This window comes from Petromyzon marinus, chromosome 22, assembly GCF_048934315.1.
Source record: "Petromyzon marinus isolate PM22_M1 ecotype Great Lakes invasive population chromosome 22, UKy_Petmar_22M1.pri1.0, whole genome shotgun sequence".
NCBI classification, from domain to species: domain Eukaryota; kingdom Metazoa; phylum Chordata; class Hyperoartia; order Petromyzontiformes; family Petromyzontidae; genus Petromyzon; species Petromyzon marinus.
This window is the reverse complement of record NC_133688.1, coordinates 21,663,714-21,691,427: the sequence shown is the minus strand read 5'-3', so window position 1 is coordinate 21,691,427 and position 27,714 is coordinate 21,663,714. Positions and strand designations below refer to the sequence as shown.

The following is a 27,714-nucleotide window of genomic DNA, read 5'->3' as shown; positions in this document are numbered from 1 at the left end:
TAGCTCATCTCTCCATCCCCACTCCCTCTCCCATCTCTTCTCTTTATTATTGCTCTCTCCCTGCTCCCCTCTCTGCCGGCTCTCACTTTTCTCTGTTTTCTCTCCCCCATGCCGCCCGCGCTAATGCGGCCCCGTGGCGTGAGGACCCAGGGATCCGCGTCGGAGATGGAGGGGGGGGGGCAATGGGAGATGCGGGGGAGGTGGGCGCCGCTGTTTTCTTGAGGACTCGCAACCCAGGTCCCTCCCACCCCCCTTCCTCCTCCCTCCCCCCTTCATCCTCCCTCCCCCATCCTCACTCTGCCCGGATCAGGTAACAGCGACGATGGGCGGGGAGTGGTGGAGGGGAAGCGAGCGGGGATCCGGGCGGGGGAGGCAGTGGGAGGAGCGGGGCGTGGGGGACTCGGCGCTGGAGCGGGAGTCGCGGAGTCCGGCAGGGAGCGCGGCGCGCGTAGTCGCTGCGCTTCGTGAAGCGGAGCAAACTCCTCGCTCAGCGAGAGAGCCAAAGAGAGCGTTTACCATGAGCGATATTACCACGGCGTGAGGGTGCCACGGGAACACGGCTACCACATCACCACCCGCTGCGAGAAGAGTACCATGGTAATTCCCCACACCGGCGCCGTAATTACCACGGTCATTGCCATCAGCAGCAGCCGCAGCCCTGCGGCGCTGTGATTGTACCATGTACTGGAAGAGCGAGGGACTCGCGGGACGGGCCGCGGGCGGGGACAGCCCGAGACAGGTGAGGGAGACGGGGGGAGACGCGGCGGGAGGAGACGGGGGTCAGTGGCTTTGGGGGACGAGAGCGGTCAGGGAGGTGGGCTGGGGTTGGTGTCACGGGGTTAGGGTTCGAGTTACAGGGTTGGGAGTTCGCGAGACGTGAGGATCTGTGCGGAGCGACATCTCAAAGCCAAGTCCAACTCATACACTAACCCTAAATCCTACACGAAACCTTAACCTGGAGTCCTTAACCCAGATCCTACACTAACCCTTGACCCCAACCTTTACACAAAGCGCCAAACGGACTAACAGCCACTCGATCCCTAACCTCAATCCCGTGCGCGGGAATCGGTCGATGATAATAACGGGTTAGCGTGCTGGAGTTAGTGCTAAAGTCATCGTGGTTTAGATTGATGCTGGAGTTCGTGCTGAAGTTATTGTGGTTTAGATTGATCCTGAAGTCGTGGTTTAGATTGATGCTGGAGTTAGTGTGGTTTAGCTTGATGCTGGAGTCAGTTCTGAAGTCATCGTGGTTTAGATTGATGCTGGAGTCAGTTCTGAAGTCATCGTGGTTTAGATTAACGCTGGAGTTATGTTTGATCAATTATCAATCGTAAAATGTGTTGTTGCTTAGAGTTGTGTTGTGTTTAGCCAATATACACACGTGTGTGTCCACGCACACAACGTACCCGATCGATTCTATATACTGTGTCATTCGGCTTGTCTAATGCGTGTGTTAATACACACAAGTGTACACGTGTGTTAGGGCTCACGTGTGTGCTAGTCTTCATGTGTTTTAGTGTACACGTATGTGTTAGTGTTTACGTGTTTAGGTTCATGTATGTTACGGTTCACGTGTGTGTTAGGCTTCACGCATTCGCGCTCACGCTCAACAGTCGCGGGAACGCAAATCAACAGATAAATCACAGCATTATAGCATTAATACACAAATACCATCAACAGAGCACAACACCGCGACAACTACATAACAGCAACCACCATAGCAACAATATTATATTATACAACCCGACATCATAGCGACACAACCTCAATAGCAGTAACACAATAGAACAAAACATCACTGTATACAGGAACTCGCCGACACAAGGACGAAAATCATTACAACTGTGAACAAACATGTACACACAACACAAATGGTGACAGTGCCACATTGACGGGGCGCACACAAAGCAAGACAACAAGACCTTCATTAAACAACAGAGGCCCCGTGTAGCCTCAACAGACTGTTGGGCCAACGGATGTTATAGCGAGCGCCAAAGAATGACAATTCGGCGCACAAGGGGGTGGGTGAGTGGGTGGCCAGCACCACGCCTGGTCGCATTTGCATCCCCAGTGCTCGTGTCCACACACCGCATGGGGCACTCATTTTAGGTGGAGTCGACCTTGGGGATGATGCTCAGCAGCGGTTCAGAAATTCGTCACCGATGTTGGTTGTGAGCGGGAATCGAAGTCCGGTCGCCGGTTTCGTAGCTCTATTCGGTACCCGCTGCACCACCGCTGCCCATTCAAATAAACGAAACACCACCACCAAACGACTTGTACACAAACAGAGAACAACAACATGGGCACAATGCACCAGACGCAGGGACACAACTGCGTGTTCGCGGTTGTGGTTAACAGCTCTCCGATGCGTTTTCGAGTTCGTGATTGTATGCACACGCATGCTGTTGTGTGTGTGTGTGTTCACGTGTGTTAGTGAACACGTGTGCGTAAAAAAACCCGCTCACAGCACTTGCCCCAATAGTATCTTAAGGCTGTAAAGGGGATCTTTGTTCTCACCCGAAAACACTTTTAATAGCTAAACGGCAGCAGTAGGCACAATGCAATACAACGCAACGTTAATACAACCTTGAGAAGTTAACGCAACACAATTAATCCACACATCGACAAGGCTGGTATCTGGAACCGCACGGGTCCTTCCTCAGCCCCGGGTCTTGGGCGCCGTGAGGCCGCACGTGTATCCCACACTCACACCTCGTACAGAGCTATAGACGATCGCAACTGCGCGATTTCCCTTCTGATGATGTTCTAGAAGGGCTAGTGAACTCAAATGCGTCACAAGTGTACTATGCATGCGTCTGCACGTTTTTGTGTTCACGTTAAGCAATGTACGTTCCATCGCGTGTGAACGGGCTCAGTGCAAATGAACGCCGTCACCATCGCAGAGTCTGCGTTTCACGAACGCGCTACCCACGCTCGCGAACGGATGATAGAAACCCCCCGCGGTGTCCTCGAAGGGCGAGAGAGAGAAAGGACGACAGAGAAAAAGAGATGGCGAGAGAGATGGCGAGAGAGAGATGGCGAGGCGGCGTTTCTCGCGCCGCAAGGAGCCGAGTCTCGGCACCGCCACGCGACCGCGAGAAGCGCGGCGCTCCGGCGCGGAGCCCCAGAGCCGAGGGCGCGGGGCCCGAGTTGAGGCCCCGGGCTCAGGGCGGCTGCAGCGACATTGGTGAACCGAGTAATTCGGTGAACCGAGTAATTCGCCTCCCGTGGAGTGTGACGCTGAAGCCGCGAGAAAGCGGGCAATGCGCAAGTTATTGGTACTTGCGCATGACAGGGTGGCAGCGTCGCCTGCTGTTGCAGCTGGCAACGCGCGTCGCCTGAATGGAGTTGAATCCACCCGGGCACCAACCGTGGAGTGAAGCGCACCTCTGTGACGTCACTGCGCACCTGCATGAGCAATCAGAGTGCAAGCGCAGCGGAAGATCCGTGCCGCGGCCACAATTGTTATCAATGAATTGATTGGTAAATTAATTGGTTATTGAATTTGAATGGGGAGGGGGTGATGATAAACCAGAGTCTGAGTTAAATTCCGGGTGCGTGAGCAGCCAGGCGCTCCGCGTAGAACGACTCGGCGAGCGGGAGTCGGCGAGACGCAAGGTACGGGACAACATTCACTCAACTCATTAACTCAACTCATTCACTCAACTTATTCACTCAATCAATGCAAACAATGGATATTTCCTTGGCAGTGCTGCATAAACACACGTAATACAAATTAAACACAATAGGTGGACGACGTTTTGGGCTATAGCCCCCTCTAGCAGAGATCGGAGCCAAAAAACCCGAGAAACCCGATTTGTTTTCTAAGATATTGTGCCTCAATTCACTCAATCAACTCATTCACTAGAGCAGTTGTAGTTCTTTTTGCACAGCTTTACATTTGCCTCATTGCTGTACTTAAATGTTTTTGTTATCATTTTAGTGACCCTGGTCACTTGCAAATGAGACTCCTCCTGGCTAAGAGCTCTCGCCTGGCCACACATAATTTACTTGGCACCTGAACTCATTCACTCACCCCTAAAGGGTTGTTTTACACAGTTACTGGGCATAAACTCAGTGGACCAAAATGCCAAGCGACCAGCAACAAGCTGCACGATCAACGTTGCAAAAGACGAGTGTCATGTGTTTCGTGAATTTAACGGCACGGTTATTGTTCTAAGAGCTTGTCGAGAGAGACGGTGATGATCATGGGATAGGGAATTCCAGAATCGAGCAGTGCTAGGGAAGAATCGGAGAGAAGTATTATGGGTGGGCGAGTGCGTTGCTATGAACTGCAATGTGGTGGTTGAACACCGCATATTATGGAACTAGGAAGTCAGTCTGGTAGACCCGAGTCCTCAACACGGGTGAAGGAATACATGAGTGAAGTCCACGCAACAGTAACCGTGGAAGTCGAATAGGTGGAATGGAAGGCGGCTGACCGTCTGTGAGCGAGTGGAATAAACCTTCGATTTATGGATCGTCCATCACCCTGGTAAATATTCAAGGTGTCCTGCTGTTTACTCATTGACGATCACAGGTACGCGGCTAAATTTTGATTTAAAGCTTTCGTGACTGCAGTAATTCATATCTTAGTTCTTTCGGTAAAGTCACGTTGAAGGGAAACAATAAAATAATAAAATATATATAAAACAATAAACATTCTCACGACGTTTCGACCATAACACAAACGGTCGTCTTCAGGTGTGGTGTAGGTACGCGGCTGCTTTGTTTCATTATACACAACGTTGTTTAAGCGGAAAGCACGCTTGTGTCTGATAAATGAGATAAGATTTCCCGTTAACGCGCCGCCGACTCCGCGGTAACAAAATTACGGCGCCGAGGCCTGCGATTCCGTTACCCCCCCCCCCCCCCCCCCCATTGTGCTCACTCCCAGTACAACATTCTGTATAGTTGCGTATCATATATCGTTACGTATTAACTTTTCACAGTGGTATCTGTCCGCGTGTACACGCGGCTATGTTGAAGGAACACAATTGTTACTGTTGAGTAGTGTTAGCATTACAAGTTGTTGTGTATACACGCGCAGTTGTGCTCATACCCAGTTACATAACATTACGCACGCGTGTGTACATACACACATCTGATACAAGTGCAGGAAATATCTTGTTGGTTTGAGCAGTGTCACAATTCTAACGATGCACTGGAAGAGTTAAACCCACTAGAGTAATAATTATAATGACATCCTATAAGGGTTAGAGTAGAGAGCTCAAATCTCGTAGAGATAATAATAATGAGAGGACTCCGATTATCGCCGCAACGTGAAGTTTTTAATTCGTAATTAGTTTCACACCAAACGTGGCGACGGCTTTGACGGATGCCTGCATCCAGCAGAGGATGGATCACTGTGGCTGCTGGTGCTGCTCTTCGAGCAGAACAATGAAGGACACGGAACCCCAGAGAGTCACAGAGCTGCAGTGGTAGCCGGAAGAGGAGGCTCAGGCTCCGTCCACATCCCTGCTGCACCACCAGCGGTAGAGACTCCACGTTCATAAGGGCGGGGGCGAAGTCTATCATAGGACAGCCACTGATCACTTTCCTCCGTCGTAGTTATTGTAGCGACCACGGAGGAAGGGATGATGGGCTGAGTCCCCCACTCAGGAGTTGAACTCGGAAACTTCTGATTGCTGCGCACCCCTCGCTGCTCCACCACCGATTCATTTCGACGCGTAGACGATCTCCAGCATTCGTGACCAGAGTAAATCGCCTCCCGTGGAGCGCTCCGATCGTGATTACTGGAACAGATACGATTCCCTACATTCATAATAGATCTCCAGCATTCGTGACAAGAGTAAATCGCCTCCCGTGGAGCGCTCCGATCGTGATTACTGGAACAAATTCTGGAACAGATTCCCTACATTCATAATAGATCATCTGAGAGGGCCGGTGGCGCGGCGGTTAGCGCAATGCGCTATGAACCCGGTAACCAGTGCGTGGAAAGTGATATCTTAAGTGGTCCTAGGCTAACCCCACACACCCCATTCACCCACCCGCACTGACCAGCGTGGTGAAGTAAGCTCAAACCGGTAAAGTCACGTAGAAGGGAAACAATAAAATAATAAAAATAGACACATTTTTATTATTAAAAAAAAAAATATTTTAATTATTTTATTGTTTCCCTTCTACGTGACTTTACCGAAAGAACCAAGAATATGAATCCCTGCAGTCACGAAAGCTTTAAATCAAAATTTAAGCTCAAACCGTCTACGAGTATCGCGTGACAGAGTGCATGTACTGTGCATACGGATGCCGTCGGCTAGAGAACACGTGCTGTGCTTGTGCATACCCGCGGGTACTTCTGCTATCACGGGAGAGGTCGTGTGTGTGCGTGATTACTCTAAGCGCATCTCTTGCGGTGACTGAGACCTCCGCGTTATTCCGGAATTTCTCCAGCAGTGCAAACACTCGAAATGTGCGCTTGTTTTTGTGTGATGTCGCTGTGATGATCAGTGGCGCAGCGGTTAGCGCGCTGTGCTATGAAGGAAAAACAGTGGCAAATATGAGCCGGTTACGGGCATCCCCTGGGTTAACTGGGCGTTAAAACAAGTACCTATAGTGCGATGTATAAACATAGGCACTAGGAAGACAAGACACACTCGTGTGCCATGCCTTTTTATAGGTGCTCTCTAACAGCATTTGCCTTAAGAACCTGTATGGAGTTAGGCGGGGGATCTTTGTATTTGTGGTCGCTGGTAGAAACTCCAGTGTCTGGTCCTGTGACGTGGGGGACGATTGAAATCCACGTCGGACGAGGCTTAATTGGCTTGTAATTATTCAAATTGGTGTTGTGAAGAGAAGGTCAATTGCTTGAGGCATTGAACATTCAGCAACTAAACCCAACACTATAACACGTAGGTTTTTTAACACGTAGGCTTTCGCGACCAGTATTATTCATAATAAAGGGATTTGGGTTAGATCGCGTTATTATAGATGTGTCGCAACCCTCCACCACCTGACACGGCCAATCAGTAAAACATGTGTCACGTTAACAAAACGCCAATTAGTTACTTCTTCAGCCCACCGGTGTGTTTGAAGAGTGAATCCACAACATTTAGAATTTGAGTAGTACGACGTTTCGCTGGTACTTACATCCAACTCGACACATTCGTCGATACCACCGTGTGTAGACAACGTTTCGAGCAATGACCCTTTTTAATAGCACATTAATTTAGAGTTATATTAATTGTGCTCCAACACTGCTGGCTGCGTCCCGGCTATCCCTGTGTCCCTCGTGCCAAGGGCAGTATTCACCTCTTCACGTGTGACGTCATCAACTTCCTCCTCCTCCTCTGAAACGCATTTTTTATTTATCGCGAGGGCGTCGAGGATTCTGCCGGAGAGCTCTGCAGCGAATCCCTCCCCGGGGTTTCCGGTTCTGTCTCCGGCCGCGAGTGGCTGTGCTCAGCTCTGTGATGGCGACGCGGTGGAGTGGCGATCATCGCCACCCGCTCGGTGTTCTCGTGGGTTGCTGTCCCGTCTCCAAACGCGCCTCGTGTTTGGAAATTCCTCGTCCCATTTTCTAACGGCGTTACAGAGTTCCGTGCGTTCGTCTTGTTGGTATTTCCACCTCTCTACGCATATATTTATATTCCTCAACGTGCGGTTTCCATGAATGGATGCAGGCGCCGTATTCTCTGCATCGCCGTGTTGGAGGTAGGAGCTATAATCTCTGGCTACGTGGCCACGGGAGTAGCGGACGTGAGGCTACACAGAGTGGGTGTCAAGGGGGCTAAGCGAAGCGGACAGCACCACCACAAGCACCACCAGCGCACATTGAACAGCGCTGAACAATGCGCAAAGAAGAGATACGCGTGCGTGGAATTGCACGGAAAACACAGAAACATGTGGATTAGAGAACATAACGCCGGTTCGACATCTTCATTCAGCATTGGATAGACCGTGATGATGGTGATAAGAATTAGACCGAGCGAGAGTGAGACACACGTGGACTCGAGGACGCCGTCGTCGGGCCGAGCGTCGCGGCGTGAGGGGCCCGGGCCGAGTCGACAGCGCCCAGGGGGGGGACCCTCACCGCGGAGGAGACGGAGCCATGAACCCGGCTCGTGTGTAGGAGCCACATCGATTGTGGCATTGCAGGGGCCGTGATAGATTGCTAAGGCGTGGGGAGGCCTTGATTCAGCGGTGGATAAATCGTGACTGATAAAACTGCGTCTGCTGCTGCTATGTAGATGGCGCGTACTGTGTTAGTACTGCATATAGACTATGGAGAACCCATGTGTACTGCTGGGTGGACAGAGGCGTGGAGATATGGAAGTTTGTTTTGCTGACCATTACACCGCGACAGAAACCCGCCTCATCAAGCGCACTCAGCCGGACAGAGTTCGCTGGTGATCGCCACTGGCGCAGATAATGGATAACGTGGGTGGGTGAGTGGGTGGGTGGGTGAGTGGGTGGGTGGGTGGGTGAGTGAGTGGGTGGGTGGGTGGGTGAGTGGGTGGGTGAGTGGGTGGGTGAGTGACCCATCTAATTGGGATGTGGGCGATGCAGCCATTAACAGACACGGAGTAGTAACTAAGAGACGCTGTCCGCCTCGGCGACCCGTAAGATATTTCGGTACCCGATACACCACATCCAGAATACCTCCTCTCGCTATGCCTCTGGATACGAGTTACGCGCCTTCTACTCTCGTGTCCCTAACGAACCACATACTCCTGAGTGATCGATTAAATCCCTGGTTGTAGTGATTGAGAGACTTGGGGGACTGTGCTTAATAATAATCGTGGGGGGCCCGCTCCCCCCTCCCCAGGTCGCCATGTCCGGCTCCCTCAGGTTCGGGGTCCCCGCAGAGGGGGGTCCGGGGACCAAGGGGGCACGGATTCGAACGGGACTGGGACAGGTGAGGCGACGGGGACGCGTCACGCCCGGCCGCCTTTGTCTCCCCAGTGCTGATGTTTACACACCGCACCAGGTACTCATTGTGAGGCTGAGTCGATTTAGGGGAGGCCCAGAATCGGTTCGGAATCACTCGCCACTCACTGACGGCTGCCGTGCGTAGATCAGACAACCCACGTGCGCACTTACACAATGCGTGCACGTGTACACACCCAGCGCGGTGCACCAACCACTGTGCCATCGCAACCCACCACGCAAACACAAAGATCCCTCGTAGAGTCTTAACAGACTGTTGGGGCAATTGCTATTCGCGAGGAGCACCAATGTAGACCGGCACGGCACACGAGCGGTCGGTGGTCCGCACCACGCCCGGCCGCCTTTGTCGCCCGAGTGGCGATGTCTCCACAACCATTGCAGGTACTCATTTAAGTCTGAGTCTACCTACGGGAGGCCCACGACCGGTTCAGATAATCGGCACTGGTGTTGATGGCCGTGAGCGGAATTGGAACTCGGGTCGTCGGGTTCATAGCGCAGCGCACTAACCGCTGCACCACCACTCCCCACCTTGGTACCTTGCCTCACAGATTCACAGTGTACACACGCGCGCACACGCACAGTGTGTGCATTAACACGTAACGCTGTACATTAAGATAACATTCAAAGCGCGTTCACAACGTCCGTGTAGGTTCTCGTGGTCGTGATGCTGTGAACCTATTCGAAGCGTCGTCGGGATGTAGCCGCTCTGCATCGTTCGGCACGATGTCCGATGTTTCGCTCCACGTGCTGGGAGTATCTGTAGGAGCTCCCAGCACGTGGTGCGAAACATCGCACATCGTGCCGAAGGACGCTTAGCGGTCATACCTCGAACACGTGGCAAAGCTAATGGCCATGCAGCGCCAGGAGACGACGGAGTTCAGAGCCGCAGCAGAATGAGCACACCACAGCCTCAAAAACATCTCCATCAGCCTGGCAGGCACTCGGTGTCTCGCCATCGACGCAGCCGAGCTTGCAGGAAGGAGGCGAAGGCTGCGAATCCATTGTCGCCTTTATTCTCCACCACGCTCCTAGGTTCGAGCTTTGCGTCGAACCTAGGACCCACATCTCACAAGAGAGGGTCCTTTGCCAATAATATCTGGCAGTTTTCCAGTATTGGTTCAAGCCGGCCAGAATCTGCTGATGAGGCGCTGAGTGGCTCGGTGGAGAGATACTGAAGGGGGTGGGGGAAACGCGATGGTGGGGGCAATATTGGATTAGGGTAACATTTGTAAACAATTTAGGACTTTGACTATAAAACGTGATTGGGTAATTGCCTCATTGGGCGTTAATGAGCAGCGCCCCTCCCCTCTCCTGCAGGCGATTACCCTGCTCCCCCCCCTTCCCCCCGTTGCTCGGAGGCGTGACCCTCATGACTCCTGACCGTGACCTCTGACCGTGACCTTGACCGTGCAGGCTCCCCGCTCGGGCCACGTGCCCCCCCACGAGGAGGCGGGGTCGCGCTCCCCCCCTCCCTCGTCCACCTCGTCCACCTCGTCCGCACGCTCCCCGGCGGGGCCCTCGCAGCAGGGCCCCCCCGCGGGACCGGTGAGAGCCCCCAGCGCGGAGGGAGGGGGGCCCTCCTCGCCAGGGCCCTCCGGACCCCCCCAGGGTGGCCCCGTGAAGGTCCCCCCCGTGTGCGCGCGGTGCGGACACGAGATCCTCGACAGATTCCTACTCAAGGTGAGACACGAAACGGGACCACGGGAACCAACATGAACCAGAACCTCTAGAAATCCAAGAACCTTCAGAACTACCACGAACCAGAACCACAAACCACCAGAGTCACGAACACGAAGACCCCAATCTTCAGAACCAAATCTCTCCCCCCCTCCCCCCCCCCCGAATTCTGCCCGCCACGTGGGAGGCCTATCATCACCATATCCTCTCTTTAGGGTCGAGAAAATTAGTACCATTTTGTTAGCAAGTTAACAGCGGTTGTTGTCCTAGGAATAGCCTCGCCCTCGTCATATGAACGTGTAATTTCCGCCACTCGCTCTTCAGGATTGTAAATGGGAGACGCGCACCCAAGCCGCGACGGTGCACGGGGAATGCAAGCACGACGTCGCTACGGGGGAGGGCCGTGCGAGACTTCGGTGACCGTCCTGACACCGTAACCCCCGTGTGCCCCCCCCCCCCCCCGATAGGTGAGTGAGCAGTGCTGGCACGTGCGGTGCCTCGCGTGCTCCGTGTGCCACAGCCCCCTGAGCCGCCACAGCAGCTGCTTCTACCGCGACAGAGACGTCTTCTGTAAACTTGACTACCTCAGGTGCTGCTCGCCACCGCCGCGGCTCCTCACCATCCCCACAGCTCCTCGTCACAGCTTTCGAGAACCTCGCTACATATGACCAAACTCACCACAGCTTGACACCACACACTTCCAATACCCATTGCTACAGTCTACATTACAGACTGCCAGTACACTCACTCCGATCAAGCACCAGGCTACAGTATTATTTTTAGTCACTTTTTATTTTTCTATCTACGTGAAAGAACCAAAGAATATGACTTCCAATACTGTTTGCCAAAACGCCTCGCCAAGCAACCACAGCAGCACCCCTCGCCACGATCCACCGTGGCTCGCCTGCCGCGGCATCCTCTCGCTGCGCCACGTGGCTCTCGGTGACCCCCGGTCTACATCACGTGGTTATTACCTGGACCAGTAATGTCTCCTCCACATACCCGCCTCTCCACATATCCGAACTCGGCTCACCGGATTTATAGTGCAGTGCGCTAAGCACTGTACACGCACAATAGCGCGGTTGGCTACGTATGGTGTGATAGAAGTTCAACATGCAGCATACATACATCACGACCCTACCAGTGCAAAACAGTCGACGTTTCAGTCAACGGTCTTCTCGTTCTTCCATTGTGAATGAACCCAGGCGCTTCGGGCGCAAGTGCTCGCGTTGCGGACGCCACGTGCAGGCGAGCGACTGGGTGCGGCGTGCCCGGGGCCTCGTGTTCCACCTCGCGTGCTTCGCGTGTGCAGCCTGCAAGCGCCAGCTCGCCACGGGCGAGGAGTTCGGCCTGGCCGACGGCGGCCGCCTCTTGTGCAGGGCGCACTACCGCGCCTTCCTGCAGCAGCAGCAGGGGCATCAGGGTGCAGCGCCTGGCCAAGGGCAAGGAACCGTGGCCACTTCGACCGCGGCGCCCGCCGGCCTCCTCCTCCAACACGGTGCGTGTGGGGTGTGAGTGGGGTGTGTATGGTCGGGGTGAGTGGGGTGCGACTTGTGTGTTCGTGTGGGAGCAGTAGCGCAGTGGTTAGCGTGCTGCGCTACGAACCACGAGATCGGATTCCACTCACGGCCACCAACGCCAGTGACGATTATCTGAACAGGTCCTGGGCTTCCCCTAGGTCGACTCAGCCGGGCGTGGGGCTGGCCACCATCGCGTGTGCGATGCCAGCCTTCGTATGTGCTCGCTAGCAGCACTTCCCCCAATCGGTCTGTGAAGGCTATACAGGGGATCTTTGTCTTTTGTCACGGCATCAGGAACAGAGAGCCACCGTGAGATTTTCATTCCCGTAGAAATGTGGACCTCGTTCCCCCGGGGGTCAGAATGCCACGCGTCGCTATTTGCAAACAATCAGCTGCATTAAATTCTGTATTGTTTGATTTATTATTCACTAATTATATTTTTTGCTGGTAATGTAATGTCTTTTGTAAAATGTTACTTTTAATTGTTGATTACGATGATGATGAATCATCAGCTGTAGAGGGCAGATTGTTATTGTGTGAAACGTAGTTACCTTGGCAGCGTGGCCCAGCACCTTAACGGATCCAACAGGGGGGGCAAGCGGGGGTGATCACGTCACGCGGTGTGTCCTTTGTGACGCGGTGTGTCTGTCGTGACGCGGGGGTTCTGTGTGTCGCAGGCGCCGTGGGGGGGCCCGAGGGGGGGGCCCTCCCCGCAGGGGGCGAGGGGGAGGGGGCGCAGGGGAAGCCGGCGAAGCGAGCGCGGACCTCCTTCACGGCAGAGCAGCTGCAGGCGAGAGCTCACACGTGCGCACACACCCGTGCGCACACACGTGCGCACACACCCGTGCGCACACACGTGTACACATCTGTGCGCACACACGTGTACACACACCCGTGCGCACACACGTGTACACATCTGTGCGCACACACGTGTACACATCTGTGCGCACACGTGTACACATCTGTGCGCACACACGTGTACACATCTGTGCGCACACACGTGTACACATCTGTGCGCACACACGTGTACACCGGCGTACACCCGTGTACACACACCTGTACACACAAAGACAAATATCCCCCGTGTAGCCTTAACAGACTGTTGGGGCAAGTGTTGTTAGCAAGCACCTACGTAGTTACAGGTGTGTGTCTACAGGTGAATGAACAGATGTGTGTGTGTGTGTATATAGGTGACAAACGCACACCTGTAGACACACACCTGTAGACACACACCTGTCCATACACTCCTGCTCATACATCTGTACACACTCATCCCTGTACAAAGACTTGTACACACACATGCATAGCACCGCTGTGCACGCATCCTGTGGCCCCGTGTCTAAGCGGCCCCGTGGCTCAGGTGATGCAGGCGCAGTTCGCCCAGGACAACAACCCCGACGCGCAGACCCTGCAGAAGCTGGCCGACCTCACAGGGCTCAGCCGCAGGGTCATCCAGGTGAGCCTCACTCACTCGCCACACATCTCACTCATCCTTCCCCATTACACCCCACTCCTCACCAAAGATCCCCCATACAGCCTTTAACAGACTGTTGGGACAAGTGCTGTGAGCAAACAAATAAAGACTGGCACGGCACAAGGGGTGAGTGGCCAGGGCCGTGCCCGACCGCCTATATCTCTCCTGTGCTGATGTTTACACAGCGCAAAAGGTACTCATTTAAGACTAAGTCGACTGAGGGGAGACCCCAGACCGGTTCAGATAATCGTCACTGGAGTTGGCCGTGGAATTGAACCAGGGGCATTATGTTCGTAGTGCGGCACGACAACCATTGTACCACCGCTTCTCACGACAGTACATACCTGTACATCCACCCCTGTAACATACCCAGGCACACCAGTGCACACCCCCTTGTGTGTACCCCCACCACACACCCCCTCAACTCCCTCCGCTCCTCACCCCCTCAGGTGTGGTTCCAGAACTGCCGTGCGCGACACAAGAAGCACGTGTCGCCTCCTCCACACGCGCAGGGGGCGGGGGGGCCAGGGGCCCCGGGGGGGCGGCACCCCCATCCACACCACGTGGCCGTGGAGCTATCCTACCCCGCCTACAGACACCACTACAGTACGTGACTACACCCTTCTGCAGCAAGTGACGATACCCAACAGCACCAACTCCACCCTATAGCACTTACTACACCCAACAGCATCCCTAGAACACGTGACTACGCCGGAGATCACGTGAGTGACTATTCTACCCCCCCCCACCCCCAGGCCCCTCCCCTCCGATGCTGCCCCCGCACTGCTCCATGCCGCACCTGCACTTCACGCACCTGTAGGGGGCGAGGGGGAGGGTGGAGGTGGGGGGCGAGGGGCGGGGGGGGGAGATCCCCCCCCCCTCCTGCAGGACGGACCCTGCGGATCGGGAGCCACGACCTCGACGACCCCGGGCCCCTTTGAGCCGCGGTGTGGCGCTCCGGGAGGTTGCGGTGTGGCGCGCGTGGTTACACGGAGAGGACATCGCAAGCCGCACTGCGGAGCCCACACTCTACCCCCACTCCCCCTCTCTTGCACCCCCACGGCCCCTCAATAAATGTGTGTATATTTGTACCCCCCAACTCCCGTGTAGTGAATTTTCGCACGCAGGCACGCACAGACGCCTCGTCACTCTGGTAGCGCTCCTGCCGTGGTTCCTGCTCCCGCGAACTTCATTCGACGATTCCTCCACCCGTGTTTAGGACTCCGTCAACCAAACTGTATCGTCTCATCCACACTGTTCAACGACCACCACCTGCAACAACACGCTCACTCACTCGCTCACACGCTCACTCACTCGGCGCTCACCCACTCGGCGCTCACCCACTCACTCGCTCACTCACTCGGCGTTCACCCACCCGCTCGTTCACTCACACGCTCACCCACTCACTCGCTCACTCACTCGGCGCTCACCCACCCGCTCGTTCACTCACCCACTCACTCGCTCACTCACTCGGCGCTCACCCACTCGCTCGTTCACTCGCCCGTTCACTCGCCCGCTCGCCCGCCCGTTCGCTCACTCGGCGCTCACCGACTCACTCGCTCGCTCACTCGGCGCTCACCCACTCGCTCGTTCACTCACCCGCTCGTTCACTCACTCGCTCGCTCACTCGGCGCTCACTCACTCGCTGCTCATCACCCACTCACCCGCTCACCACATTTCTCTGTCTGCTTCTATCCATCGCACTGCTCCACTTTAGAATCCCCTCTACCATCAGCGTCATCTCTTTTTCCCCCAAACTATAACAATAATAACCTTGGCAAATTTAGGGCGCGCGTTACACTCTTATCTATTACACCCTTTGATCGTGCAGTTTGTTGCTGACCGCTGGACCTTTGTGGGTGAGAGTGAAAAAGAAGTGCTGTGACCTGCAGTGTTGGTGTGCGAGTGGGCGAGCGAGCGTGGTGGCTCCGCTCGGACCGCTACAGGCAGAAGGAGCGAGTCCTTGACGTTGGGCGGAGGCGTCAAGGAAGCAATGAGCGCGGCAGCAGCAGCAGCAGCGCGAGAAGAGTGGCGAGGAGAGCCTTTACTCGGTGGGGGTGCCACAGCCAGCGCGATGTGTGAAGGGGGCTGCGGTGTGCGGCGTGGGGGCGGGGAGACGATGCCCAAAATAAAACGCGACACGCGCGCCGAAGCCCCCAGCACACACTACACTCTGGGGTTGTAATGGATTTACATTAACCGGTAACCGCATGAAGAAAACCTGGTAAGAATCGGTTATCGGTTTGCTGCACATATACTGCACACGTGTCTAACCGTGAACATGAAAGTGATGCGTGTATGCAATTGGATCAAGTGTATGTGAGTGTGTACGGGCGTGTGTGTTCTCGTGTGCCGTGCCGGCCTTCATAGGTGCTCACTAACAGCACTTGCCCCACAATTCCGTAAAGGCTATACGGGGATATTTGTGTAAGTGTGCAAGTCGGTATGTGTATACGCTTGTGTAAGTACCGGTATATAAGTCTGAGTTTGTAAGTGTACAGTATACTGTATGTGTGAGTTAATAAATGTGTTTGAGTGTAAATGTGAGTGTGTGTTTGTAAATGAGCAGGTATGTAAGCGTGTTTGTAAATGTAAGCGTGCGGATAGATATCTGTGCGAGTGTGTAAATGTGTGTCAGTCCACAAGTATGAGCGTGTGTCAGTGTGAGTGTGTCAGTGAGTACATGCGAGAGTGTACGCGTGTGTCAGTGTGTACGTGTGAGTGTATAAGGGCCGGCCCTTCCGTTTCCAGGCGAGAATGGAAAATATCAAGGTCACGTGTGCGAGGTGCGGCACGGGAAATCAGAGAGCGTATCACGGGGACCTTGGGGGGACCCTCGGAGTCCAGAGGGGACCTGGCATCTACGGAACCATGGGGAACCTGGGAGAACCGGGGGAGACCAGATTGGATCTCGGGAGAACAAGAGAGACCTGAGATCTCAAAGCGTGAGTGTTTGGAACCTGGCATATTCGGGATCTTAGCCCAGGAGAACCACGAGGATACGACATGGGGGGGGGGGGGACCTGGATTCTGGAAAACCGGAGACCTGGGTCTGCAGACCTGGGAACATGTCGGGTATCTGGATCCTGGGAGAGCAGGGAGATTGGGAACCTTGGGAGGCGCGGGAAGTGACAAAGGGGGGCCCTGGAGGAGATGGGCAAACCAGAGAGCGAGGGGGTTGAGGCTGTGGGATCAGCGATCCAGCTCTGTGCAGCTGGGAAATTCACACGAAGCTGGTGCCTGCATCGAGGTGAGAAGAGCAGCGAGACCTGGGGTGGGATGCAGGGGTGGGATGCAGGGGTGTGTGCGGGGTGTGTGCGGGGTGTGTGCGGGGTGTGTGCGGGGTGTGTGCGGGGTGTGTGCGGGGTGTGTGCGGGGTGTGTGCGGGGTGTGTGCGGGGTGTGTGCGGGGAGCGGTGACAGTCATGAGCGCACTGCTCTATAAACGGCGACCTAAATTCGATTCCTGATCATGACCAATTACTGAGAAATTATCTGAATTGCTCCTGGGGCTCCCCGAGGTCGACTCGGCATTAAGAAATGAGTACTTGGTGCGAAACATGTGCAAACATCGCCACTGGGGAAACAAAGGCGACCGGGCGTGGTGCAAACCACGAGCTCAACTGTGCGCCCTGCTGGAACTTAGTAACAACACTTGCCCCAACAGCCTGTGAAAGGGTGCACGGAGCATCTTTGTGTGGGGTGTGTGAGAGAGAAATGGAGTGTGTTTTGTATATGGTGAGGAGTGCTCTGGGTGGTGAGTATCGTGAGTGGTGAGCGGGGGGGGGGGGAGGCTGTGTCCGGCGCCGCTCCCTCTCCGCCCCCCCCTTCCCCCCTCCCTTCCTGCGAGCTCTCGGGGCCAGGCCCCCAATTGTTCCCCGGGACCCTCTCGGTATTTATGGCGTCCAGGTCCCTCCCTCCACCTCAGCGTCCTCAACCCCCCAAGCTTACTCCTCCCGTACCCCCTAGCCCAACTCTATCCAGAGCACTAACCCTGCCCATAACCCTGCCTCAGTCCTGCTCATAACCCGAGTCCGAACTCGACTTCCAAAACTTATCCCTGACACTCCCCTTATCCCTGATCCTCAAACCTACCCTCAATCCTTACCACTACCTCTAACCCTTCCTCTACCCTCACCGCTACCCGAACCCATCACCTCAACCCCGCCCCTCAACCTGAGCTGGACCCCTCTTGCGAACGAGATATTTTATCTCACGGGATCCTCAAGGTGAACATTTTAAACTGAAAATAATAAAGTTAACCATACCTCTAACGTCGCCTCCTCTACCCCTACACGATACCCCTACCTCTACTCCTACAATATACTCCTACCTCTACTCCTAACTCTACTCCTACACTCTACCCCTACCTCTACCCCAACTTCTACCCCTACCTCTACTCCTACCTCTACTCCTACCTCTACCCCTACTCCTACCTCTACTCCTACCTCTAGTCCTACCCCTATCTCTACCCCTACCTCTACACCTACCTCTACTTCTACCTCTACTCCTACCTCTACACCTACCTCTACTCCTACCTCTACTTCTACCTCTACTCCTACCTCTACTTCTACCTCTACCCCTAACTCTACCCCTAACTCTACCTCTACTCCTACCTCTACCCCTAACTCTACCCCTACCTCTACTCCTACACTCTACCACTACCTCTACTCCTACACTCTACCCCTACCTCTACTCCTACACTCTACCACTACCTCTACTCCTACACTCTACCCCTACCTCTACTCCTACACTCTACCCCTACCTCTACTCCTACCTCTACCCCTACCTCTACCCCTACGCCCTACCTCTACCCCTACCTCTACCCCTACCCCAACCTCTACTCCTACCTCTACCCCTACGTCTACACTCTACTCCTACCTCTACTCATACCTCTACCCCTACCTCTACCCCTACCTCTACACCTACCTCTACTCATACCTCTACCCCTACCTCTACACCTACCTCTACTCCTACCTCTACTCCTACCTCTACTCCTACCTCTACCTCTACCCCTACCTCTACCCCTACCTCTACCCCTACCTCTATTCCTACTTCTACTCCTACACTCTACTCCTACCTATACTCCTACCTCTACTCCGACCTCTACTCTGACCTCTACCACTACATCTACCTCTACTCATACCTCTACTCCTACCTCGACCCCTACTTCTACCTCTACCCCTACCTCTACCCCTACCTCTACCTCTACCCCTACCTCTACATCTACTCCTACCTCTACCCCTACCTCAACCCCTACCTCAACCCCTACCTCTACCCCTACACTCTACTCCTACCTCTACTCCTAACACTTGTTTTACCAAACCCTAACATTCTCCTGCCTCTACCGCTATCTGAACCCATAACCCTAATACCTTACCCCTGACCCTACCCCCTACTCAATGCGGAACCCCTCCGATACCCGACCGCTTTAACTCGCTGCTCTTCCGGCAAAGCGCCGCGAATCGCCTAAATAAATAAGTGCAGAGACTCCTACGCCGTGGAAGGGGGGGGGGGGTCAGTGCACTTCGCTACGAACCCGGTAAACTGAGTTCGACTCTCGCTCACGGCCAACATTGGTGACGAATCGGTGTTGGTCCTCCCTAGCCAACCGAAAACTTGTTTCACTATTAATTTAACCACGTCGGCGTGTCCATAGTGCATTGCGCTAACTACTGCGCCACCGCTCCCCGCTGGTGTGCATGCGTGTATACATGTATACACACATGCGTGAAAACATGTATGCACACATGCGTGTGTGTATACATACACACACACACGCGTGTGTATTACTGAGTACACGTGGTTGTACTGATCTCACTCGCGACTTCAGGGCCAAATAATCCGCCACAGCCCGCCCCCCAGGTACCCAGACCCCCCCCCCCCCAAGCCCGACCACCCCCCCCCCCCCCCCCATTGAGCAGCGCGAGTCCGTGGGGAGGGGGAAGGGCGGTGGTGATGGGGGAGGAGGGGGGAGGCTGTGGTGAAGTGGGGGCAGTGCCCCCCACTGCTGTCCCTCTCCCCACGGGGGGCGCGCATGATGGGGGAGGGGAGTGCAAGGTGGAGATTATTTATTGAGCAGAACCCGCGTCAGACACGAGAGGCCGAAGCTCGTCACCCCCCTAGCCCCCTCCCCCCATTACCCCCCCTCCCCCCCGTGCCATTGACAGCCGAGCCCCTTCCCCCGCCCCCTCGACTCGGGGACAAATTACCGGAAACCGGCGCGCGCGCGGCGTGACACCCGTGACGCGCCGTGACACCCGTGACGCGGCGTGACCCCGCACTCGGCAGCCACGTGCCGCTCACGCACCACTCTCACTCACTCACTCCCCACTCTCACTCACCACTCTCACTCATCACTCCCCACTCTCACTCACTCCCCACTCTCACTCCCCACTCTCACACATCACTCCCCACTCTCACTCACTCACTCCCCACTCACTCCCCACTCTCACTCCCTACTCTCACTCATCACTCCCCACTCTCACTCTCTCCCCACTCACTCCCCACTCTCATTCACTCACTCCCCACTCACTCCCCACTCACTCCCCACTCTCACTCACCACTCTCACTCATCACTCCCCACTCTCACTCACCGCTCTCACTCATCACTCCCCACTCTCACTCACCGCTCTCACTCACTCACGCACTCCCCACTCTCATTCACTCACTCCCCACTCTCACTCCCCACTCTCACTCACTCCCTACTCTCACTCCCCACTCACTCCCCACTCTCACTCACTCCCCGCTCTCACTCACTCACTCCCCACTCTCATTCACTCACTCCCCACTCTCACTCCCCACTCTCACTCACTCCCTACTCTCACTCCCCACTCACTCCCCACTCTCACTCACTCCCCACTCTCACTCACTCCCCACTCTCACTCACTCACTCCCCACACTCACTCCCCACACTCACTCACTCCCTACACTCACTCCCCACTCTCACTCACTCCCCACTCTCACTCACTCCCCACTCTCACTCCCCACCACTCTCCATTACTATCCCCGGCTCTCGCTCTGCTCTCCTCCAGTCTCGCACAGTCCATTACTCTTTCTCTCTCCTATTCTCCCTCTGCTTCTCTATTTCGCTCTACAACTCTCAACAGTTCTCACAAATATACCTACAATAAGTATTGTAACTCTCTCTCCACTCTCCCCCTACTCTCGACTACTCCCTCCAACTCTTCATTGTTTCCGACAACTCTCAATCGCCCCTTCATGCTCTCCCAAACACTCCACAACTCTCACTCCGCACTCTCCATCCCTCCATGCACTCACCCTCTAATCTTACGCATCCCCAACTCACCGTTGACTTTTCGCGCTCTCTCTTTCGAACTCTCTCTCCACTCCAACTCTACTCTCCCCAGCTCTCGTCACCCGGTAGAATATTATCACTATCATCACCACCATCACCACCACTATCATCACCACCACCATCATCATCACCACTATCATCACCACCACCATCATCACTATCATCACCACCATCATCATCACTATCATCACCACCACCATCATCATCACCACCATCATCATCACCACCACCACCACCACCATCATCATCACCACCACCACCACCATCATCATCACCACCACCACCATCATCATCACCACCACCACCATCATCATCACCACCATCATCATCACCACCATCATCACCATCATCATCATCACCACCATCATCACCATCATCATCATCACCACCATCATCACCATCATCATCATCACCACCATCATCATCATCATCACCACCATCATCATCATCATCACCACCATCATCATCATCATCACCACCATCACCACCATCATCATCACCACCATCATCACCATCATCATCATCACCACCATCATCACCATCACCATCACCACCACCATCACCACCACCATCACCATAATCATCACCATCACCATAATCATCACCACCACCACCACCATCACCATAATCATCACCACCATCACCATAATCATCACCACCATCACCATAATCATCACCACCATCACCATAATCATCACCACCATCACCATAATCATCACCACCATAATCATCACCACCGTCACCGTCATCATCATCACCGTCATCATCATCATCACCACATGAACTCCATCATCATCACAATCTGCACGCTACAGAATCCACAAGCTCTGCCAACCTGTGGTGGTGGTTGGGTGGTGCTGGTGGTGCTGGTGGGGGGGGGGACACGAGGGTGGGGGTTCAACAGTAGTAGGTGGTGGTGGTGGTGATGGTGGTGGTGGAGGGTCCCTAGGGGGACCTCTACCTTGCCCCCCCCCCTTCCAATCCTCACCCCGCCCCCCCCGCCCCCCCCGGCGCCGTTTCCGCGGAGTCGCAATTAGAGCGCGGGGCGCGTCGCAGTTCAGCCGCGGCGACGCAGCCAGACAAAGACGGGGCTTGTTCCCAGCACGGAGGGGGGGCCCGGCCCCCCTCGGGACCCCCTCGGGACAACCCAGGACCTCGGAGCAGCCCCCCATCAAACCCTGCACCCTCCCTCCCGAATCACCCCCCCCCCGCACGCGACTGAAGATCGTGAGCGCGGGGAAGCAATGGGGATCTTCCACCTCCTCTCCCGCCCTCCTCTTTCCCGTACTCCCCTTCTCCTTGACCCCTTACACACCGTACACCCCCACGTGTGTATGAACCCCCCCCCCCCCTCGGGCGGACCCCGAGCAGCAAGGGGATAACGCGGGGGTTAAGTTGGACTCCCGACGCAGACTGCCGGAGCGAGGCGCCTCGCCTCTCGCCTTGTGCTGCTTGTTGCTGGTCGCTTGGCGTTTGGGGGCATTTGGGTTGGTGCTCAGCAACCGTGAATTCTGTCCAGGTTCAAATTGCAGCAACATGAAAACCTCACCACATCCGTCAACAACACAGAGAGGTCTGAAATAATATAATATATAATAGGTGGCGTTTCGGACAATGACCCTTAATAGAACGTACAGAACATCAACTGTAACATCAAATTGGTTCTTCTGCCGACGTCTGGAGGCCCTTCCGCCCAGCGGCGTGAGCAGGCGGTGGCAGGGCAGCGCCTGTGCCTCTCAGCATCGGGTCGGGGGAATCTCTCGCGAAAGCATCCAGCGCTGGGCTTCTCTCGCCACCCACACAGGGACACGCGGCGACTCTACTCCTCCTCTCCTCCTTCTCCTCCTCCTCCTTTCCTCCTCCTCCTCTCCTCCTCCTCTCCCCGTGGCTCCACTGACGTCACCGGAGCGCTTCAAACAACACCTTTGTCCCGCGCGATCGCGGTAGCGCTTTGAACACGAGGGGGGAGGATGGTGGTGTACAGGTGAGACGGGGGTACCTGCATGCGGGACCCGCACACCTGTGGGCAACCTCACCTGTGGCGCCCTAGGTCCTGCTTTGTTCCGGGGAAGACGACGGGGGCTTGTGGAGGGGAGGGGCTGTGGGGGAGAGGGGCGGGGGCGCCCACGGTTCCCGTAGAGCAACATTTAAGAACACTGCCGGTAGCAAAACACAGAGCAGAATGAGTCCACTCACACTCACACCGGAGTCCACTCACACTCATACCGGAGTCCACTCACACCGGAGTCCACTCACACCGGAGTCCACTCACACTCACACCGGAGTTCACTCACACTCACACCGGAGTTCACTCACACCGGAGTTCACTCACACCGGAGTCCACTCACACCGGAGTCCACTCACACTCACACCGGAGTCCACTCACACCGGAGTCCACTCACACTCACACCGGAGTCCACTCACACTCACACCGGAGTCCACTCATATTCACACCGGAGTCCACTCATACTCACACCGGAGTTCACTCACACTCATACCGGAGTCCACTCACACTCACACCGGAGTCCACTCACACTCACACCGGAGTCCACTCACACTCACACCGGAGTTCACTCACACCGGAGTCCACTCACACTCACATCGGAGTCCACTCACACTCACCCCGGAGTTCACTCACACTCACACCGGAGTCCACTCACACTCACACCGGAGTCCACTCACACTCACACCGGAGTTCACTCACACCGGAGTCCACTCACACTCACATCGGAGTCCACTCACACTCACCCCGGAGTTCACTCACACCGGAGTCCACTCACACCGGAGTCCACTCACACCGGAGTCCACTCACACTCATACCGGAGTCCACTCACACTCACACCGGAGTCCACTCACACTCACATCGGAGTCCACTCACACCGGAGTCCACTCACACCGGAGTCCACTCACACCGGAGTCCACTCACACTCACACCGGAGTCCACTCACACTCATACCGGAGTCCACTCACACTCACACCGGAATCCACTCACACTCACACCGGAGTCCACTCACACTCACACCGGAGTTCACTCACACCGGAGTCCACTCACACTCACATCGGAGTCCACTCACACTCACCCCGGAGTCCACTCACACCGGAGTCCACTCACACCGGAGTCCACTCACACTCACACCGGAGTCCACTCACACTCACACCGGAGTTCACTCGCACTCATACCGGAGTCCACTCACACCGGAGTCCACTCACACTCACACCGGAGTCCACTCACACTCATACCGGAGTCCACTCACACCGGAGTTCACTCACACCGGAGTTCACTCACACTCACACCGGAGTCCACTCACACCGGAGTCCACTCACACTCACACCGGAGTCCACTCACACTCACACCGGAGTCCACTCACACTCACACCGGAGTTCACTCACACTCACACCGGAGTTCACTCACACTCACACCGGAGTCCACTCACACTCACACCGGAGTCCACTCACACTCACACCGGAGTTCACTCACACTCACACCGGAGTCCACTCACATTCACACCGGAGTCCACTCACACTCACACCGGAGTCCACTCACACTCACACCGGAGTCCACTCACACTCACACCGGAGTCCACTCACACTCACACCGGAGTCCACTCACACTCACACCGGAGTTCACTCACACTCACACCGGAGTCCACTCACACTCACACCGGAGTTCACTCACACCGGAGTCCACTCACACTCACATCGGAGTCCACTCACACTCACCCCGGAGTTCACTCACACCGGAGTCCACTCACACCGGAGTCCACTCACACCGGAGTCCACTCACACTCACACCGGAGTCCACTCACACTCACACCGGAGTTCACTCGCACTCATACCGGAGTCCACTCACACCGGAGTCCACTCACACTCACACCGGAGTCCACTCACACTCACACCGGAGTTCACTCACACTCATACCGGAGTCCACTCACACCGGAGTTCACTCACACCGGAGTTCACTCACACTCACACCGGAGTCCACTCACACCGGAGTCCACTCACACTCACACCGGAGTCCACTCACACTCACACCGGAGTTCACTCACACTCATACCGGAGTCCACTCACACCGGAGTTCACTCACACCGGAGTTCACTCACACTCACACCGGAGTCCACTCACACCGGAGTCCACTCACACTCACACCGGAGTCCACTCACACACCGGAGTCCACTCACACTCACACCGGAGTCCACTCACACTCAAGACAAAGATCCCCGTGCGGCCTTGAACAGACCGTTGGGGCAAGCACCAATAGAAACTAGCACAGCACTCGAGGGGTTGAGTGGCCAGCACCACGCTCGGCCGCCTTTGTCTCCCCACTGGTAGTGTTCACACACCACATTTAAGGCGGCTACTCGTTCAAGGCTTAGTCCACCTAGGGGAGATCCAGGACCGGTTCAGATATTCGTCACCGGTGTGGGCTGCGATCGAATTCAGGTCGTCGGCTTCGTGCGCTATCCGCTGCCCCGCGTTCTCCGCTCACGATATACCCACTCCGAGACTCCATACACACCACAGCGGTGCCAAAAACATGTATTAAATATACACATACAAATACAACACGATGCTCCTGTACACAATACACACTTCTAATTACATACTCTTATAACAATTAGGCACGTCCACAGCGTACTTATATTACACACCCCTGTATACAATACACACACTTGTACACTACACACAACCTACCCACACACTAACACTGCACACACCTGTACACAATGTATACACTCGAACCAAACACACACCGGAACATCCTCCACCCCAAACCCCCCGTTCATCCATATGTGCGCACACCAGCACACACTCCAGCACACCTGTACACACACTCAACTATACACACCAGCACACACTCCAGCACACCTGTACACACACTCAACTATACACACCAGCACACACTCCAGCACACCTGTACACACACTCAACTATACACACCAGCACACCTGTACACACACTCAACTATACACACCAGCACACACTCCAGCACACCTGTACACACACTCAACTATACACACCAGCACACCTGTACACACACTCAACTATACACACCAGCACACACTCCAGAACACCTGTACACACACTCAACTATACACACCAGCACACACTCCAGCACACCTGTACACACACTCAACTATACACACCAGCACACACTCCAGCACACCTGTACACACACTCAACTACACACACCAGCACACACCTTCAACTATACACACCAGCACACACTCCAGCACACCTGTACACACACTCAACTATACACACCAGCACGCACACCTGGACGCAGCCCAGCACACATACCTCAAAAGACAAAGCTCCCCCGTATAGCCCTAACACACCCTGTGGGAGAAAGTTCTGTTAGCGAGCACCTATGAAGTCCGGCACAACACATGAGGGGGTATATGGCCGACAGCACATACCCGTGCACGCACTCCTGCACGCACTCCTGCACACACACACACCTGTACACACACCTGTACACACACACCTGTATACACACCTGTACACACTCCTGCACACACACACCTGTACACGCACCTGTACACACTCCTGCACACACACCTGTACACACACACCTGTACACACACACCTGTACACACACACCTGTATACACACACCTGTACACGCCCTGTACACAGCCCCCCTCCCACCCCATGTCGCGTGCGCCCGCTCCCCGCGGGAGCCGCCCTCGGAAGCGATGCTATCTCCAGGCGCGTCGCACTTTGATGTGAGAGCGGCTACAGTAGCGAGATAAGGGCAGGGGAGGGGAGGACAAACTCCCCCTCCCTCCCACCCGGGGAATCAAGGGGCACGGAGCCAGACCCCCAGCCCCGGTTTCCAGACACCTCCGCCTCCACCACGCCGCCTCCCCCATGCCGCCTCCCCACGAGAATCCGACTCCAGATGATAACGCACTTCAGACACCTCCCCTGTGTTCAGCTGTAAGCTATACCACTACAGCATACCTGTAGGCTGTGACTCACCTGTGTTTACCTGTAGGGTACTGTAGCTGTAGGATAACTTCAGCATACCTGTAGGCTGTGACTCACCTGTGTTTACCTGTAGGGTACTGTAGCTGTAGGATAACTTCAGCATACCTGTAGGCTGTGACTCACCTGTGTTTACCTGTAGGGTACTGTAGCTGTAGGCTAACTTCAGCATACCTGTAGGCTGTGACTCACCTGTGTTTACCTGTAGGGTACTGTAGCTGTAAGCTAACTTCAGCATACCTGTAGGGTACTGTAGCTGTACCTATGCATACAGCACACGTGTAGGTTTACTCACCTGTTTACCTGTAGGGTAGGCTACAGTACGTGGAGCTGTAGGCTATGACTACAGCATACCTGTGCGCTATGGCACACCTGTGGCTGGCACACCTGCGTGTTTACCCGTCTCGTCTGTTACACCGCGAGATCCTCTCGGGATAAGGAGCGGAGGGGACGCGTGGCCATGGACGCGCGAGTCGCGGTCACTCCCAGAGCATTGTCCCCTCCCCCCCGTCCCAGAGTGGCGCCGCGTCGCTCGTGACGAGTTCGTCGCCGTCACTGGCGAGCCGGGTGCGTCTGCCGCCTGACAAAGATGCCCCGGATAGCCTGAAGAGACTGTTGGGGCAAGTGCTGTTAGCGAGCACCTATGAAGGCCAGCACCACACCCACCCACCTTTGTGGGAAGCGGTAGCGTAGGGGTTATCGCACTGCGCCACTAACCTAGCAACCCGAGTTCGATTCCCACTCACGGCCGAAACGAGACGATTACCTGAACTAGCTATGGACCTGCCCAAGGTCAACTCCGCCTCAAATGCCTCTGCTGCAGGGTGTA

At 55.3% G+C, this 27,714-nt stretch overlaps 1 protein-coding gene across 8 annotated transcripts; it reads left to right on the top strand.

Moving 5' to 3' along the window:
• The first annotated feature begins 408 nt into the window (after positions 1-408).
• On the top strand, positions 409-14,672 carry LOC116944806 (LIM/homeobox protein Lhx8-like). 8 transcript variants are annotated; one of them, XM_076068869.1, is made up of 10 exons: positions 3,556-3,618; positions 7,644-7,734; positions 8,789-8,950; positions 10,324-10,590; positions 11,055-11,176; positions 11,793-12,085; positions 12,785-12,897; positions 13,468-13,563; positions 14,031-14,187; positions 14,337-14,672. In XM_076068869.1, the coding sequence occupies exons 3-10, from the start codon at positions 8,795-8,797 to the stop codon at positions 14,399-14,401; spliced, it is 1,269 nt and encodes a 422-aa protein (XP_075924984.1). In that variant the 5' UTR covers positions 3,556-3,618; positions 7,644-7,734; positions 8,789-8,794; the 3' UTR covers positions 14,402-14,672. The 8 variants fall into 8 exon arrangements, with proteins under 8 accessions (XP_032814432.1, XP_075924986.1, XP_075924985.1 ...); XM_032958541.2 differs by lacking the exons at positions 3,556-3,618; positions 7,644-7,734 and adding an exon at positions 409-597; XM_032958543.2 differs by lacking the exons at positions 3,556-3,618; positions 7,644-7,734 and adding an exon at positions 606-739 and having other exon boundaries at positions 8,789-8,878.
• Positions 14,673-27,714: the final 13,042 nt, after the last annotated feature.